The sequence below is a fragment of the Oncorhynchus mykiss genome, chromosome 16 (assembly GCF_013265735.2).
Source record: "Oncorhynchus mykiss isolate Arlee chromosome 16, USDA_OmykA_1.1, whole genome shotgun sequence".
In the NCBI taxonomy this organism is placed as follows: domain Eukaryota; kingdom Metazoa; phylum Chordata; class Actinopteri; order Salmoniformes; family Salmonidae; genus Oncorhynchus; species Oncorhynchus mykiss.
In genome coordinates this window covers 15,321,840-15,340,926 of record NC_048580.1, presented here as the reverse complement: position 1 = coordinate 15,340,926, position 19,087 = coordinate 15,321,840, and the positions used below count along the sequence as shown (strand labels likewise).

The following is a 19,087-nucleotide window of genomic DNA, read 5'->3' as shown; positions in this document are numbered from 1 at the left end:
TATTGTCCTCACAAGGTGCTTTGACTCTGTTGAATGCAATGTTTGTAAGGCTTCTAAAGAATATACTCAACTCTAGCTGCACAGTATGTCATGCCTGTTTATCCAACACATTAACGACACAAATATACACCAAGAAAACCAGTGCGGAGACTAAAATGGGAAAACAAGTTCATGTTATGTCTGGTGCCCAGATTGTAACTATTACATCAGACATCCATGTGAGGCTTCGTCAGCAGCGTTGTCGCATTTCAGGCTACTGCTTCATCCATCCGCTAACAGCGGTTTGGTTCAGTTCAATAAATTAGATCATTTCCCATGTGTAGTATTCTTCAGTAACGAGTCACCGCCACAACCCCCAGCCAGGTCCCTTCCCTTCCGAACTAAGAGGAAATGAAGCTCTTCTCTGTGGAGAGCATTCAGCTTTCATAGGGACTATTTTATAGGGACTATTACTGCTACTAGGTTGCTAAGTTACAGACTTGGTCCTCAGATGTGTCCTAACTCACTTTCCTCCTTTTCCCTAATAAATGGGGTTAGTTTGTGTCAATAGAGATTCTTCTGCTAATGTTCAAATGGCTTGTGTTTTCCATGACATATTGTTTGGCCAATCAGCTTACTGATAACCTCTCTGTTAGGATTTTGTGTTGACTTTGTATGTCGCAATAGTACAAACAGTTCCTGTACTAGGAGATGTTGGATAAACATTTAGGAAATGTGTCACATGTGGGTTTAAACAAGGTTAGGTTGTAGGATATAACTATTCCTCTGTTTTCTTTCTTTATAAGATCTGGCAGTGTCAAACACCACTGGATAGAAATCTACTCCTTTGTGGAGCATCTAGCTGAAAAGTTCATCAGGTAAGGGAACATCACAAAGATATTTTGTTGTCAATCAGGGCCTGAAGAGGCAGCATGGCTAGTTCCTGCACAGAGGTGAGTTGAATCGGGACTGTCTGATTGGCTGAGGCCACAAGCTGGAGGTGATAGCGATCTCTCATGTGAGGGTGGGTGACAGCCAGACTCTGCGGCGTCAGCCAGAGAAATAAACAACACGCATGCCGGAAAATAGCCCTCAATCGCCATCAGCATGGAATTCTGTAAAAGCATTTATTTATTAATAGGAAAAATATCTTCATTGCTGCTTGGCCTGTAGTTGCAGGATCCATCCAACGAGCTTTAAGAGAAACAGCACTCGACAACACATAACCCCCTCCCCCAGCAAAAAAAAATTATTTCCCCAATGGAGCACAGACTGTCCATGTGCTCATTCACTTACCAACCAACCGCGGTAATGGCATGTGTCATGAACATAATGGCAGCTCGAGAGCTTCAAGCTGGAGGACAAAGACATACATGACCAGAGTGCACAGCGATGTCAGCTAGCTATTCCCTTAACGTCAATAGCTAGTAAGCTTCCTCCGATTGGGTGGTATTGTTTTTCCCCATCACAATAGTCTCAAAAACAACATATGAATCCACCAAATTGGGTCCAGAGTCCTTGTGAACATGGCCCATAAACAAACAATAGGATAGAACTAACCACAGAGAATTCAGTGATTTATGCTTGAATGCATGGACATGTTTCCATGTGAGATCCATGTGTTTGCATGTCACAATAAATACATGAAATACATGATTTGGAGAGTGTGTCCATTGTGTGGTCCCGATTTTTAGTTTGTTTGTTTATGTGTTGAGTTCTAACATAGTATGGCCTCTTTGAGGCTTGACAAAAGGAATTGTTGAACGGTTCAGGACCACCATAGTATCTAACCGTTGTTTGTGTGCTGTGTTGTTTTACAGCCCAATGTTGAGAATGTCCTTCATTGTCTTCTCATCCAGAGGAACCACTCTCATGAAGCTGACAGAAAACAGGTACACTGAAAATATTGGTTAAATGCATCCCAAATGCCACCTTATTCAGTTTATAGGGTGCATTTTGGGATGCATCTGTTTTTCTTGAATGGGGAATAGAAGTGGTGATGACTATTTTACTCGGTAATGACATTTAGACATCAGACCAAGACAAAAAAAAATTATGACGTGTGATTTGTGTTGTTTGTCAGGGTGGAGATAAGAAAAGGATTGAATGTGCTGAGAAAAGAGATACCTGGTGGAGACACCTTTATGCACCTGGGCTTGGAAAGGGTATTTATCTGCTCCTGACATGGTCTAACTTTATCGTGTTATACACCTGTTTAACTTTTTTCATTTTTTTATTTAACATAATGAGAAGAATAACATTGTCTTCTCCTTTCAGGCAAATGAGCAGATACACCATGAAAACTTTGGTGAGCTTCCAATGGCATTAGGGTTAGACATAGCAAAGATCACTCCATACTTGGCAATGTTGGGGTCATACAATTGATTGACCTCTCCGTTACAGGGACAGCAAGTGTTATCATTGCCTTGACTGATGGGGAGCTGAACGAACACCAACTCGTCACTGCACAACAGGAGGTAGGCAAATTGGATTGATATAACATTCACCTTCCTGTTGATGTAAAGGAAAGACAATGTTAAAACAATGTTCTCTGGTGCTGATTCTTGGTTTCCTCCCCCAACAAACAGGCAGAGAGAAGCCGGTCTCTAGGAGCTATGGTGTACTGTGTTGGAGTAAAGGACTTTAACGAGACACAGGCAAGGGTTTAGTTTGCAGTAAAACGTGCATGTCCTACTCCCCTGTCAAAACACATTTAGGAACCTGTTGTTAACAGAAAATTAAATACTGTAATTACATCTAGTAATACTACGCACTCAATATTATTTCACAACAATGATTACAATATGTGCTATTTATATTTAGTAACCCATTTGTAGACTATGTATCCCATAATTGCATCTACCTACACATCTTGAACCAGAGTTTGCTTGTGAGGTTTACAGGGCTACTTATACGCCAGGCTGAGCAGTAATGAAATTGGGCGTTTTGACTTGCATGCAAACGATTACCATATTAGCTAAGGAAGCAAGCTTCAGAGTCATGCAGTGTTTTAACCTGATTTTGTATGCATCGTTCTACCTCCCAGATTGACTTTCACTAAATGTCTGGATATAACATACTGTACTTTTCCCTTCATCAAGGTTGTTTAGGCCTCTGTCCAATGTCCATTGTTCATCAGGATTGTACGTAGTGTCCCTATCATTGTACTGTTATTTCCCCCCTAACCTGGTCATGCATGTAGAGAGAGATGAAGGTACAATCACCATACAATATAATTATATGGTTATTTCGTCTTAAATCAAGTGTTCATTGAACTCTTCACCGAAGGTGAATGGGTCATGATGTGTGTGTCTCTGGTTCCTGAGCACTGGGTCTGTGTAAATTAAACCTGTTCTCTCCATCCCCCTGTAGCTGGCCACCATAGCAGACACCATCGAGCATGTGTTTCCTGTGATGGGCGGATTCGTAGCCCTGCGAGGAGTGATCGACTCGGTAAATACACACTGGCCAGGAAGGAGAGACTTAGACCTGTTTCACGAAACATACAGTACCTTCAGAGAAAGATCAAATAAAGTTGAAAGGTCAAAATAGACTGTTGTAAATGTAGCCTTTAGCTACTGAGTGTCTCAAATTTGAAGAACCTGTCTCTTATTTCGATACAGAATCTTCACAAGATATGAGTCACCTTTAGCTTCTTTAACCTTGTCAACTCAATCATTTTCTCCTTCTCCAGATCATCAAGAAGTCCTGTATTGAGATCCTAGCTGCAGAGCCCTCCAGTGTTTGTGCAGGAGGTGAGGTCCCTAAAGGATCAAAGCAGAGCAGCGCTAGTTCCCTGTCATTGCCTAAGTGCTGTGTTCATTTCATTAAGGGGCCAGGCTGGTGCCCTTCCCTCTGACTGGGGCTCAGCTAGCTCGTATTCATTATGGCACACTGTAGCAAAACATAGAAAAACATTTTGAAATGGAAAACGGCAGGTAGCCTCGCGGTTAAGAGCGTTGGGCCAATAACCGAAGGTCACTGGTTTGAATCCCTGAGCCGACTAGGTGAAAAATGTGCTCTTGAGCAAGGCACTTAACCCTAGTTGCTCTGGATAAGAGCATCTACTAAAACTAAAATGTGTTTCTTATTGGAAAATTCTGTTGTTTTTTTGGCCATTTGGTACCTAATGAATGGGACCCTGATCACTCGAATGACCCCAACAGAGAGGAATCCCCATTGGGGTTAATGGAGGGTAGTGTATTGGGAATCTTGTAATGAAAGGGTCTCTAAATGGAATGTCCATGTTTCATTTATGCTGGCCTGCCAAATGGAAGTCAATTTGATAAATGACTAAAAAGTCCCATAAGACCTGTGTACCCCGAGCATGATGTTTTCTGTATTTTATTTAACCGATGTTGACAAGTCAGTCTAGCTACTCTTGTATGCTACCCAACATAATTGTGCAAAGTCTGATAGCCTATGATCATATTACATGTATGTAGTATTTTTCTAAACTCAGGGTGTGTCTTATTTCCAGAGAGCTTCCAGGTAGTGGTGAGAGGAAACGGTTTCCTTCACGCCAGGAACATAGAGCAGGTGTTGTGCAGCTTTAGACTCAACGACACCCTCACCATTAGTGAGTACCTGCTTCCATTTACACTTCATCTACTGTAGGCGGAACCAGGTGTTTCATACCCATGTGTGTTTCCAGCTGTAACATGCATGAAGAACTACAGTCGATTGAAGAAACAAAACGTATTTAAGTAAACCGAGTGTTTGGCTCTCTCCATAGATAAGAAGCCTGTGGAAATCGAAGACACGTTCCTGCTGTGTACGGCTCCGGTTATAGATGAAGTTGGGCAGTGAGTACCTTTTTAAAAAAATCATATTTTTTAATTTTTAAATCCGTTTTAAGATGGTCAGAGCTATCACTGTTTTTAAGCACTGTAGGATGAGTGTGTGTTCCCTCGCATTTCTAGCCGATCACCCCCCAAGCCCTCCCACATAAACACACTACCAGAAGAAGCCTGCTATTCATTAGGTTGTCTTAACGGACCCTGTCAGGGCCAAATTCCACTCCTCCTCTATTCTCTCTCTCTATAGGCCAATGAGTTCATTCAGGTAGAGCCTCATTGGTTAGAGCCCTGTGTTTTCATAATGAGGACAGTGTTATGGTTGCCCCATCACAGGTGGCTGGTGGAACCTTAATTGGGGAGGAGGGCTCATGGCTGGAACGGAATTAATGGAATGGTATCGAATGTGGTTTCCATGTGTTTGATACCATTCCATTTACTCCATTCCAGCCCTTACTATGAGCCCTCCTCCCCTCAGCAGCCTCCTGTGTGCTCCATAATCCAATAACAGATACATCCATCATCAGGCTGCCTCGTTTCTAATGTAGGCCTCAGAATCTCCAACATCAACAAACCACTTCAGAACCCCATTTTTAAGAACTTATTGGATCAGATCATAAATTGAGGAATTAGACAGCAATGGTAAAAGACTTAAGACTCTGAGGGCTCTTTTGACCTTGGACGAGACAGTTTAAGGGAGACATTAAACAAAAGTACATGACGTACTTTCCAGCCCACAAACTCTCTCTCCCACCCACTATTTGTGTTCCCCCAGACTCAAAACCCTGTTACTCTCCACTCCTCTATTCCTCTCTCGTCTCCCTCCAGCCCACACCCCATTCCCTTGCCTGCCTTACTCTCTCCTCTACCCCTCCAGCCCTCACCCTCTTCCCCTGCCTGCCTTACTCTTTCCTCTACCCCACCAGCCCTCACCCCCTTCCCCTGCCTGCCTCTCCCCTCTACCTCCAGCTTTCTCTTCTACCCTCACCCTGCCACCTCTCTCTCTCTCTCTCTCTCTCTCTCTCTCTCTCTCTCTCACTAACAGCTCTGATCAAAGCAGCAGAACGTCTGCCTTGTGCAGACCCTGCCCTTTCATCTGCTTGTTTAACAGATGTCTAACACCACACAGCCAAGACTGGCACTTCCTGTCTTCCTCTCTGTCTGGTATTTTATTCCTGAACATCCAGTTTCTCTAGTTAACTCCCTCCTCCTTCCCTCCTCCTACCCTCTCTCCCATTGTTTTTCACCATCTTTTTCTCCTCGTCTTTCATCTTCTTTTATTCTGTAGAGTCATCTAGCAGTTAGCACCCCATGGTCAAATTGATCATTCTCCCCTCACACACATGCACACGCATACTCACATCTCCACAAAATGTGAACATGGCCCAAGTCCAACTGACCATATTTTTTTCCCTTGATCGTTACTTCTTTCAGGGATAAGAGTGGAGTCTACACAGCCGTTTGCTGGCACTGAATTTAACCCACGGACTCCAGACAGCCAAACCAAATAATGCTTATCAGTCCAAATGCCCTAGTTCGCATATCCTGTTGATCAGTCTGCGTGCGTTGCAACCCTAGAAAATGCAGGGAATTCCAAATTAGGCTTTTTATCACCAAAGTTTGAGAAGTTTTCCAGGCTCCCTGAGGTCACATGTGAATAATTGTTTTGCACCCAGAAGAGAAAGGTACTTGCAGTAGTTTTTGGAGATATGAAGAAATGTGGGCATCAACTGTTTTTGATCGGGCAAGGTAAAAACCTCTCTTGGCTGAAAAAGGGTTAAACCAACTTTGATACCAGTGCCCTACTTAGTCTCAGACATGTAATAACATGTCTGCGCATTAATAGTTTTGTTTGCAAAGCTCTCTTTGTGTGGCACCTTGGCACTGGACAACTGTGCTCTTTTGCCATTCAGTGGTCTTGGGCAAGCAGGTCTTAACTAGCCTAATTTGTCTGTTTTTGTGTTTCAGGGTTGTTTATCTACAAGTGAGCATGAATGAAGGCCTGTCGTTCATCACTAGCTCTGTACACATCACCACCACAGAGTGTGTAAGTATGCTCTACCAAACACATTACAACTACTACTCAAAACTTACTAGAAATTGTCAAATGTTGGGAAACAATTATCCAATTTCCGTGATTTTGCATTGAATCTTTGGTTTGTTTCTTCTATCTGAATCGTGTTCTGTTTTTTATTTCTGCTTCCTCCTCCTCCTAATGTTAGTCGTAACCCTGTCTTAACTCTGTCTTTTATCTTCCCTGGCAGTTTGATGGCACCATCCTTCTCATCACCCTCCTGGTTCTGTTCCTGTTAATGGCCGTGCTGTTCATGTGGTGGTTCTGGCCCCTCTGCTGCACTGTGGTTAGTGTAACCCTCCATTAACAGTTGGTTCAATATGATGCCGATTATGGGCCATGTGTTATTTTACAGGTGTAGGATTTTAATTTGATCACCCGGTTGCAGGAGAACTTTCCTGCAATGTATGACATTTAAAACATGTGGTGTATTTGTGACTTGAAAAGGCTTCTGAAGTTTGTTATTTCCACTTGGAAATTTCAGACATGATTTTTATATCAAATGTATCAACCCCTACAAAAATGTCCATTCATTATAATCCACATAATAATTCAAATTTCCTGTTACTGCAGGATTATTTTCCTGCTGTAGCAAACTGGCTCAAATTAAGGTCCTACATCTGTATACTGTATAGAGTAGACCCTATAGCAGAGTAATTTTCATTGGAATGACTTATGTAATTACCATAAACAAAGTAACCTGGTTCAATCTAATGACAATTATGTTGTTATTGTTTGTAAGGGCTTTTACTTACCAGAAAACATTACTTTAAACGTTTGTAACAAATTTCTTTCAGTTTTGCAGTTCATTCAGATAATAAATGATACATCTGTGGTTTTCCTTTTGTTGAACATTCTTTATTTGGACAATAAATGATGATTGCCTACTAAATCTATTTTTCAACTATAAAAAAAATCATGTTTCTTTGCAGGATACTTTTCCTGACGTTCAAGAACGGCTGAATTGTTTTTCCTTGTTTTTCTGGTTGTCTTGATACAAGTTTGACCATCCAATTATGTCAGATCTACAGGAGTGCAACTTTCGCCGCGGCGATACATTCAGGCACATGGGAATGATTAGAATATGGCAAATATTAGACAGTTATTGAATTCTATCCATTCTGGCTTTCTCGGGCTACCTGAGACATAAACAGATAGGTGGGAGGGGATACAGGCTGTAGCCAATTGATTCATGCGCAATTTACCTCAATGGATAATGAAACACTTCAGCCACTACATTTTTATTAGACACTGTAGTTTTTCTGGTGTCATGTCATTACATCCAGCTGTTTTATCAAAACAAGATTGTTAAATGGATACGCACCCTAGCAGGCGATTGTCTAATCTATTTTCTATGCAAACGTTCTAAATGTTGAAAAGAAAAATCACTGGAAACATAGCTAGTATCCAACAATTGATATTAATGTGACTTTCTCCCCTGAACTTCCTGTCAAGGTGATCAAGGAGCCTCCTCCGCCACCCCCTCCAGAGCCAGTAAGTCAGCTCTTAAATCTCTGAAAGTATACGCATGCATTATAGACTATACACACACACACACACACTCAGTCACACACAGGGTCTCAATCATAGCACAGGCCTATTAGTGAGCCAGGGAACGCATCATCAAACTCAGTGGGGTCTATGCTCAATATAGATGAAGTTCCAAGAAAAAGCAGTATTCAGATGAAAAATCGAAGAGTAGGTGACAAAATGTTAAGTGATGCAGTCATGAGGCCTTTTCAGGGCATTTCGCCAGAGAAGTTGATTACAAATAATAAGTCTTTGTCACATTTTCCATGGATGTGACACAGCTGTTCGTGAAGCAGAGGCATTATATTCTATTGATCTCTGATGCATGAATGGCCTAAAGCGCTTACTAATTCTCTATTTTACTCTCACTGGGAGTCTTTCAATTCTATTTCCTTTTTGGCGGAATTCTTGTTTTACTTTCGGTGAAGCTATTTTGTTGGTGAATGAAATAAGCTTTCATACAAGGCAAGTGAGATAAATAGCTTTTTGTAGACGCTTACTATCGTGGCCAAGACTACGGGAAAGATGCATAATATCGTAACACATGAACAGAGACAGTAGAGACAGTAGATCTCTATTATAATATGACAGACCAGCTAGATCTACTGTATCTATTATACTATGACAGACCGGCTAGATCTACTGTGTCTATTATAATATGACAGACCAGCTAGATCTACTGTATCTATTATACTATGACAGACCAGCTAGATCTACTGTATCTATTATACTATGACAGACCAGCTAGATCTACTGTCTCCTATATTTTCTCTCCGCAAGGAATCAGATGATGAAGATGGCATGCCCAAGAAGAAGTGGCCCACCGTGGATGCATCCTACTATGGAGGAAGAGGAGTCGGAGGAATCAAAAGAATGGAGGCGAGTTGGATCTAATCCACTTTTGACATTGAAATTGTCAAGTCTTTATCCTCCATATTTCCTCACAAACACACCAAAGTTGGAACTTTATTATAGACTACATCACTGCCCGTGTGTAGTATGTAAAACCCCTTCTGCGGGTACTGTAGGTCATATAAGCTGTGTTCCACTCCTACAGGTGCGCTGGGGAGGGAAGGGTTCAACGGAGGAGGGGGCTAAACTGGAGATGCCCAAGAACGCTGTGGTGAAAATGCCCGAGCAGGAGTTTGAGCCTTACGAGCCCAAGCCCAAGAAGGCCCACAACAGGAAGCCAGCCGCGGATAGGAAGTGGTACACTCCCATACAGGTAGAAACACACTTATCTTCTCTTTCCTTTCTTCGTTTCTTTCTAAGACTAGTATGTACACTCTCTTCCTCACTACCGCTACTTTTATAATAGAGTACTGTGTAGTATGAAAGAACATATTGGCCATGCACACTTACCAGTTTGCTAGCTAGAATGTATTTTTGACAGTATTCACTGTAGTCGTTTCTCTGTCTCTTGTCGGCAGGGTAAACTGGACGCCATTTGGGCCCTGTTTCGCCGCGGTTACGACCAGGTCTCTCTCATGAGGCCTCAGCCAGGAGAACATGTGAGTACTAAAGCCTTAAAAAACCCTGGGAGCCCAGCCTTAGTCCAATCCCTCATCAGACAGTCCAATCCCCCAAAAACGCCCCTGCAGTGGCCGACACCTCACCAGTGCCAAGATTCATGACCAGGCAGAACCCAACACCTGCTTCAAATCAGCCATAAAAGGGAAATAAACCAGGACTGTGGACACACTCCAGGAAGTTCCTCTTAATGTTTTAAAATCTCTACTTTCACATGTTTTAACTTTGCAATGCTGACCCTTAGTATCAAAATGGAGATTGGAGTTTGGATTGAAGTTGGTTTTGCTCTAGATATGCACTTTGGAGGGCTGGACTATCTGAGGGACTGTATCCCATAGATCTCTTTCCTTTGAGAGCTGCAGCTAGCCTGTTGAGATGGCACCTCTCCAGGTCCTAGTTAAAATCATGCGTTATTTGCAGAAAATCTTCAATAGCCCTTTTTAACTGGAATTCCACATTTAAAGAGTATTCTCTCGGCCAAAAATAGGAACTGAGAAGACATGACTGTACTGCCAGACAAGCTCTCAACAACGACACGGGAAGTCAGCTTTCGACCGCAAAGAGGAACAATGATGATTAGCGTCCTTCAGATTTCTCTCGGACAAAAAGATGTCGATACTTTGTTCAAAGGGTTTGACCCAGGAAAGCTTTTAACGATCGCCACCTGCAAAGGGTTACGTGACGCAATGCTTACTCCAGCGGAATCGTTTCCATCTTTCCGTGTAATGGCGTCGCCTACTTTAGTAATTTGCGGTCGGTTACGAAGAAGCACAAAAATTCAGAGGCAGGCCTACTTGTACTGGTGTAATATGTATTTTTTCCTTCAGGGAGGAATGAACACACATACAAGGCAGAGGAGCTCTTTTCTTTCCTGTGTAAAGTGTTACCTGAGGAGACCGGGCCATGCTTGTTGGTAACACAGCTCTTTCACTCTCACACACACACAGGCCATATTGGTGTTCACAGAACATGTACAGGCCTTGTGTGTTCCATTGGATCCATTTGGCCAAGGTCAGATCTGGTTTCCCGGCAGACATATTTCAGTCTGTTGCTATGTTGCATTTTATCACCACGCAGATTGCTATGACGACGCCTGTATCCTGAATGGCACTATTGAGAGAAGCTTTGGCTAAAAGCCTTTCCAGTACAATTCCATAAAACACGACTGAATGCTCCTCGTATCCACAGTAGAAAGGCTGATCTATCAAGCCCAGTTTCCTTTGATTTCATCAGTTTACAATGGACCTGCTATGTCCCCTAGTCTATGCATCCTATGAATACAACTCACGTAGCTATTGATCTAACTCCATGACTACTGAAAAACAGAAAGGCAGCATCTGTTGCTCTCTCTTTCTTTCAATTTCAACTCATGAGGCTTTGTTGGCATGGGAAACATATGTTTACATTGCCAAAGCAAGTGAAGTAGATAATATACAAAAGTGAAATAAACAATAGAAAATGAACAGTAAACATTGCAATCACAAAGGTTCCAAAAGAATAGACATTTCAAATGTCATATTATGTATTAATGCAGTGTTGTAATGATGTGAAAATAGTTCAAGGGAAAATAAATAAACATAAATATAGGTTGTATTTACAATGGTGTTTGTTTTTCACTGGTTGCCCTTTTCTTGTGGCAACAGGTCACAGATCTTGTTGCTGTGATGACAACAGTGGTATTTCACCTAATAGATATGGGAGTTGATCGAAAATGGACTTGTTTTCGAATTCTTTGTAAGGTCTGTGTAATCTGAGGGAAATATGTGTCTCTCTAATATGGTCATACATTTGGCAGGAGGTTAGGAAGTGCATCTCAGTTTCCACCTCATTTTGTGGGCAGTGTGCCATAGCCAGGTCTGCATTCGGCGGCCTTTCTCAATAGCAAGGCTATGCTCACTGAGTGTACATAGTCAAAGCTTTCCTTAAGTTTGGGTCAGTCCCAGTGGTCAGGTTTTCAGCTTTCTAGTTTGCTCAGTTTTTTTGTTAATTCTTTCCAATGTGTCTAATTATCTTTTGTTTTCTCGTGATTTGGTTGGGTCTAATTGTGTTGCGGTCCTGGGGCTCTGTGGGGTCTGTTTGTGTTTGTGAATCGAGCCCCAGGACCAGCTTCTCTCCAGGTTAATTTCTTTGTAGGTGATGGCTTTGTTATGGAAGGTTTGGGAATCGCTTCCTTTTAGGTGGATGTAGAATTTATCAGTTATTTTCTGGATTTTGATCATTAGTGGGTATCGGCTTAATTCTGCTCTGCATGCATTATTTGCTGTTTTATGTCGTACACATATTATATTTTTGCAGAATTGTACATGCAGAGTCTCAATTTGGTGTTTGTCCCATTTTGTGAATTCTTGGTTGGTGAGCGGACCCCAGACCTCCCAACCAGGTCTAACAGAATCTGTGCAGAAAATCTAGGTCTAACAGAATCTGTGCAGAAGATCTAGGTCTAACAGAATCTGTGCAGAAGATCTAGGTCTAACAGACTCTGTGCAGAAGATCTAGGTCTAACAGAATCTGTGCAGAAGATCTAGGGGCTGCTGTAGGCACTCCTTGGTTGGGGACAGAAGCACCAGATCATCAATAGACATTTGACTTCAGATTATAGTAAGGTGAGGCCGGGTGCTGCAGATGATTCTAGTGCCTGAGCCAATTTGTTGATATATATGTTGAAGAGGGTGGTGCTTAAGCTGCATCCCTGTCTCATCCCCGGCCCTGTGGAAAGAAATGTATGTGTGTTTTGCAAATTTTCACTGCACACTTGTTGTTTGTGTACATGTATTTTATACTGTTGTATATTTTTACCCCAACACCACTTTCGATCAATTTGTATAGCAGACCCTGATACCAAATTGAGGTGAAAACTTTTTTTAAATCAACAAAGCATGAGAAGACTTTGCCTTTGTTTTGGTTTGTTTGTTTGTCAATTAGGGTGTGCAGGGTGAATCCGTGGTCTGTCGTACGGTCATTTGGTAAAAATCCAATTTGACATTTGCTCAGTACATTGTTTTCGCTGAGGAAATGTACGAATCTACTGTTATTGATAATGCAGAGGATTTTCCCAAGGTTGCTGTTGACGCATATCCCCCAGTAGTTATTGGGATCAAATTTGTCTCCACTTTTGTGTATTCGGGTGATCAGTCCTTGGTTCCAAATATTGGGAAAGATCCCATAGCTGAAGATGATGTTAAAGAGTTTAAGTATAGCCAATTGGAATTTGTGGTCTGTATATTTTATCATTTAATTTTGGATACCATCGACCCCACAGGTTGGGGGGGTTGTATTTTGTCCTGTAGTTCATTCAATGTAATTGGAGAATCCAGTGGGTTCTGGTTGTCTTTAAGAGATGATTCTAAGATTCGTATTTGATCATGTATAAGTTTGTTCGTTGTTATAGAGCCAAAAACATTGGAGAAGTGGTTTATCCATAAATCTCCATTTTGGATGGATAATCCTTCATGTTGTTGTTTGTTTAGAGTTTTCCAATTTTCCCAGAAGTAGTTAGATTTCTGACGTGCTGTTTTCCCGTAGTGTATTTCTGTATTGTTTTAGTGATTCACAATAGTGAAGGCGTAGGCTCAGGTTTTCTGGGTCCCTATGTTTTTGGTTGGGTAGGTTTCTCAATTTATTTCTTAGGCATTCTTCATCAAACCATTTGTCATTGTTGTTCATTTCCTTAGGTTGTCTGCTTGACATTTTGGGATTTGATAGGGAAGCTGAGAGTGGTTAGGTTTTCTACTGCCAAGTTTACTCCTTCACTATTACAGTGAAACATTTTGTCCAGGAAATTGTCTAGAAGGGATTGAATTTGTTGCTGCCTAACTATTTTTTGGTATATTTCTATACTACTTTCCTTCCATCTATACTATTTCTTAATATTGTGCAATTTCTTTGGCTTTGATGCCTCATGATTGAGCATAGCTCTGTTCAAGTAGAGTGTGATCTCCCCTTCTCTACCCCCCCCCTCTCTCTCTCCCTCCCTCTTTCTCCCTCTCTCTCTCCCCCTCTCTCCCCCTCCCTCTCTTCCCCCCTCCCTCCCTCTCTTCCTCCCTCCCTCCCTCTCTCTAACTTCCTCCCCAGCTTTACTGTGGGATTCTCTGTGCTGGTTTAGGACACCCAGACACACTCCTTGTTTGCTTAGTTTCGGTTGAGTGTGGTATAGTGCAGTGTGTGTGCGCTTGTGTACTGTGAGCACAGCCCTACAGGGTATGATTATCTGTGCATAGTCTGGTTTAGTCATATCCCTCTCTCTTTGTGCAGCCCTAGTCTTAATTCGCTGGCTCCACACCGCTACATAGGACCACAGCTATGTCTCCAAATACTCTCAACTTCTCAGCGAGCTCCTACATAGAACATCATGTGTTCGAGCAGATCGCCTCCTGAGGTTACATTAGAGGCTTTGATTTAACGTCTGACAGAGTGTTCGCAATGCAAACGACATGATGTAATAGCGAGCAGAGATGACCGCGAGAGTCGTCTCAACCAGTGGGGGGGCACATGACAACCATTCTGACGTAACACAGGCTAGTCTGTTTTATGAGCTCTGGGTTTTAATGGTAGACGTTAGAAGAGGGAGGTTTGAAGGGGCATCGTTGTTTTGCCTTTGTAAAGTCTCGCACCAGATTCTTCTATTGGTTTTTCAATCAATCCATGCTTGTGCACCCCAATACATCAGACATGTTTTTAAGTTATGTACCCAGTAGGTCCCTCAGGTCCTCTGGCACTGGCCTTTTAATTATCCTAAAGCCTAGGACCAAGATGCATGGAGAGGCATCCATTAGCTATTATGCCCCCAGCCTCAGGAACAGCCTGCCAGAGAACCTGAGGGGGGCTGAAACTGTGGACATATTTAAAAGAGATCTTAAAACACATTTTTTGCTTTTCCTTAGGGTGCCTTTTATTCCTTCAGTTTTATTGTAATTATTTTGTTTTTATCCTCTTATGTTTGTTGTGTAGTAAATATTTCAGTTTTTATTTATTGTTTTCATTAGATTTTTTCCTGTGAAGTACATTCAAATCAAATCAAATTTTATTGGTCACATACACATCTTTAGCAGATGTTTTTGCGGGTTTAGCAAAATGCTTGTGTTCCATGTCTGAAATGTGCTGTATAAATAAAGCTTGATTTGATTTGACCACAGTGGTTCAATGTTATGAACTCGCAGAAAGGTTGCTAAAATGAGCCTCTCTCAAAGGGTCTGCAGAGAACGTATGCACTGAGAATGAAAGAATATTTGATTAGAATCCATGACCCTTCTCATGTTCTCATCCTGTTATTGACTTGATTGAATGTCAGAGACCGAGTTTGTTTACCAGAGGATTTCTGTATTTTTTCTACCCTCATATATCATTTACAAGTCAAGATGAATGGAATGTGTCCTCTGTTGTTTTCATTGCAGCCACTCAGGGGGTGTGTGTGTGTGTGTGTGTGTGTGTGTGTGTGTGTGTGTGTGTGTGTGTGTGTGTGTGTGTGTGTGTGTGTGTGTGCGTGCGTGCGTGCGTGCGTGCGTGCGTGCATATGTTAAATGGCTCTCCAGTATGACCTAGTAAGTCCATGTCTGCCTAGCTGCGTGGGGAATGGAAAAAGGGCCACTGGGATGTCTGTCTGTTAAGGGCATAAATCTGAGTTAGACCATATACCGCGAGAGTGCACTGTAAGACACCACTGTGGTCGAAGTTAGGGGTTCTCACTATGTAGGGAAGTAGCTGTGGTGGACGAGAATAAGGAGCAAAAGTTTATGCTGCAAAAGGAACGTATTGCTTTGAATTGACTCAAATCACAGCAACCCCCCCACCCCCCTCTGTCTCTACATTTCTCTCTCTCTCATTCTCCATATGGTGCTATAAACAACTTGGGGTTATTGGAAAGCGGCCACAGTTTCATTGGTAACAGAACATTGGAACAGTTTCATTGGAACAGGACATTGGGCTGGGAGGAGAGGGTACAGAGGTCACAGCAGGGGCTGATGGGTAAGACACCTGTGTACTGTACGTGGGAGGTGAGCTGGACCATGTGGGGGAGGGGAGGGGGTTGCAATGTAATCTGAGTTATGTCTTTACTGTAGCTTAATGTGGTTCTGTATTCCTCCTGACTTTTAGGACATTGATCACCATGTAATTGGATGTTACGGTCTCTTTCCCCCCAGGGTCGATGCATCAACTTCACCCGGGTGAAGGACGAGGCAGCGGCAGCAGCCAAGGCCCCTCCTCGGGCCCATAGTCCCCCTGCTCCAGACTACCGTCCCCTGATCCGCCCCACTACACCGCCGCCAGCACAGACCAGCTCGCCCCCGCGGGCACCGCCCGTCAGCCAGCTACCCCCGGGGCCACCCCCCTCCCGCACCCCCCCAGGGCCCCCCTGCCCCCCTCCCTCGCGCCCCCCACCGTGCCCCAACAACAGACCATGAAAGCGATTTAGGGACCCCACTCCAATAAAGCAATAGTCCCCGCTGCCAAAGATGCTCCCTCAACCAAAAATAAACATAGTATTTATTTGAGTTGGGGTGAATTTAGCAGGAGATGTAATGGTTTGTTGCTGGACAGCAAAAGATTTAGTCATAGGAGGAAAAATACTACAATGGGTGAAATTTGTTTATCAACTACTGAGTATCCGATGATGGTAAGTGTCAAGGTGACAGTAGAGTAGACTAGGCCTTTGTGTGGCTTTAGTTATCACTGAGTCGATTTACTTTCAACCACAAGGATTGGATTTTTTCTAGTATGACGTAACCTGCTGTCAAACCAATCTAGATTAGCTTTTTGCATCTCTCTTTTGTGAATATTTACATATAGCTTTTTAGATCTCTCTTTTGTACATTGGAATATTTCATAAGGGCAAATTGTTTAGGGGGTGACACAACAGGGCTTGATTATGTTTTTTTCTCTGATGTCCAAATTAGTTAAACTCAGTTTTAGCCAGTGGTGGAAAAAGTAACGAAGTCATACTTGAGTAAAAGTAAAGAGACCTTAATAGAAAATGACTCAAGTAAAAGTGAAAGTCATCCAGTAAAATACTACTTGAGTAAAAGTCTAAAAGTATTTGGTTTTAAATATACTTAAGTATCAAAAGTAAATGTTTTACTTTTGATGATTTTCTTGTTTTATTATTTTACGGCTAGCCAGGGGCACACTCCAACACTCCAACATAATTTACAAAAGAATCAATCGAGTTTAGTCAGTCCCAGATCAGAGACAGTAGGGATTGATAAGTGTGTGAATTGGCCATTTTTTCTGTCCTCCTAAGCATTCGAAATGTAATTAGTACTTATGGGTGACAGGGAAAATGAATGGAGTAAAAAGTACATTATTTTCATAAGGAATGTAGTGGAGTAAAAGTAAAAGTTGTCAAAAATATAAACAGTAAAGTAAAGTACAGATACCCCTAAAGAAAACTACTTAAGTAGTACTTTAAAGTATTTTTACATAAGGACTTTACACCACTGGTTTTAGCCCATGTGAGTTAGTCCATATTCCCATTGAGAAACCGATTCTCATTACTCCCATTTGGTAGTGTTGCCGGAAGCCATAAGCGTATAAGCATAAGTTGACACTGAGATACTTTTGATATGGACTGAACGTGTAAAATGTGTATATTTGCTTTGATTAGTAAATGGAAAATTATACATAGCGTAGGAGATGTGTATTGACAAAATCTGGCATTTTTAAACACTTTGTTGGTCAATATCTGAGAGTGAACCCAGGTTTACCTAAGTTAATATTGGTAATTGTGCACATTGAATGCAGTTCAGATATGGCATTATTTTAGTTTTTTATCCCTTTTGACTCATGAACCTCTCAAATGAAACAACCAAAGTGAGGTCATTGTTCTGTCATCATGTTTTTACATTCCCAAAACTACACTAATTTGATACCTTGTATCGTTTACCTTTTGTTTTTGACCACAATCACATTGCAACTGCAGGGCAGTTCACCACGTCTCTAATTTATTAACCCCCAGACCTAGAGGAGGGTACTTGAATACGACAAAGGTGTCCACTGACACACTGTGCATGTAAACAAACTATTCACGCAACTTCATACGACAGCGTTTCTCAACCCCATTGGTCTATAGTCCGGCACTAGGTCATGGAATATTGCTTCCTTAGTGCAACTGTACTTTATCAAAAGGCTATTAAAACATGATGAAATCTGAGGGATTTTTCTACGAACCAACACCGATTCAATCAAGTCCCCAAAGGAGGAAAAACTACAGCATGCCAGTCCTTGGTACAGACAAAGGTTGAGGAACACCAATTAGAAACGTTTTACACTCGGTACCTTTCAGGATTTTTGTACTTAGATTTTTCTACTCTCTTTGTATAATGTACTTCATTCGATTATGTACTATAATACCATTGTGTTACTATATTCCTTTGATATCTTGTAGCACTGCTGAAAGCGGGAGGATGATGATGATGATGATTGAGAGGTGCATACATTTACTTTGTTTTTATTGGTACAATAGCACAAATAAAACTAAAAAGGCACCCAAGTGTAAGATAAAAGTTCTGCTTTTTGACAATGATGAAAGCCCTCCATTTCATTGACTGGATTGATGGCTTTTATTAGTACATCACCCCACTCAAGCAATGACATATACTAGTTAGAGGAGCAAGCAACAACATTATATACACCTCATTATTATGTCGTTTTTTTTTTTTTATCTCTATGCTTCAGAATGACCATTAGGACCTTTGTGGAGTGGTGTTCTGAGAGAAAAAAAAACTCTGAGATGCTAAATGTTAGCCATTGTTTTACATGTTAACCATTGTTTTACATGTTAACCATTGTTTTTCATGTATTAATGGGAGTACTGAAACAAGTATGGAAAGACATTCATGTGTTCAATGTTTTTTTTTAACAAGTATTAATAAAGGTTGACTTCCAGGCTTTTATATGTGACTAATGGGTTGGTTTTATGTGTGTGTGTGTCAAAATCCAATGAAAAATGTTATTGGTTGCGTACACATATTTTGCAGAAGTTCTCGTGGGTTTGGCTAAATGCCAATGTTCATAAAACAATACGCGCAATCTGAAAAATGTAAAGAAAGGAATTAAGAAATATTAGAACGAGTAATGTCAGAGTCCAGAATATAAATATATATGTATATGGACATTATGGGCAGTATATGACAGTATATTAATTATGGACTGTGTGTGCGCACGTGTGTGTGCATGTGTGTGTGTG

General features: G+C 41.6%; 1 protein-coding gene across 1 annotated transcript in view; it reads left to right on the top strand.

Moving 5' to 3' along the window:
- LOC110491434 (anthrax toxin receptor 1) overlaps window positions 1-18,801 on the top strand; it is a 28,719-nt gene extending 9,918 nt beyond the window's left edge. The window contains exons 2-18 of the mRNA XM_021564884.2: window positions 786-857; window positions 1,800-1,871; window positions 2,063-2,144; window positions 2,257-2,287; window positions 2,383-2,456; window positions 2,568-2,636; window positions 3,352-3,432; window positions 3,674-3,734; window positions 4,460-4,558; window positions 4,715-4,784; window positions 6,744-6,822; window positions 7,040-7,135; window positions 8,305-8,343; window positions 9,160-9,258; window positions 9,437-9,604; window positions 9,810-9,890; window positions 16,047-18,801. Coding sequence (XP_021420559.1) covers window positions 786-857; window positions 1,800-1,871; window positions 2,063-2,144; window positions 2,257-2,287; window positions 2,383-2,456; window positions 2,568-2,636; window positions 3,352-3,432; window positions 3,674-3,734; window positions 4,460-4,558; window positions 4,715-4,784; window positions 6,744-6,822; window positions 7,040-7,135; window positions 8,305-8,343; window positions 9,160-9,258; window positions 9,437-9,604; window positions 9,810-9,890; window positions 16,047-16,307 — 1,534 coding nt within the window. The 3' untranslated portion in view covers window positions 16,308-18,801. The remainder of the gene's footprint in view (window positions 1-785; window positions 858-1,799; window positions 1,872-2,062; window positions 2,145-2,256; window positions 2,288-2,382; window positions 2,457-2,567; window positions 2,637-3,351; window positions 3,433-3,673; window positions 3,735-4,459; window positions 4,559-4,714; window positions 4,785-6,743; window positions 6,823-7,039; window positions 7,136-8,304; window positions 8,344-9,159; window positions 9,259-9,436; window positions 9,605-9,809; window positions 9,891-16,046) is intronic.
- The last annotated feature ends 286 nt before the right edge of the window (window positions 18,802-19,087 follow it).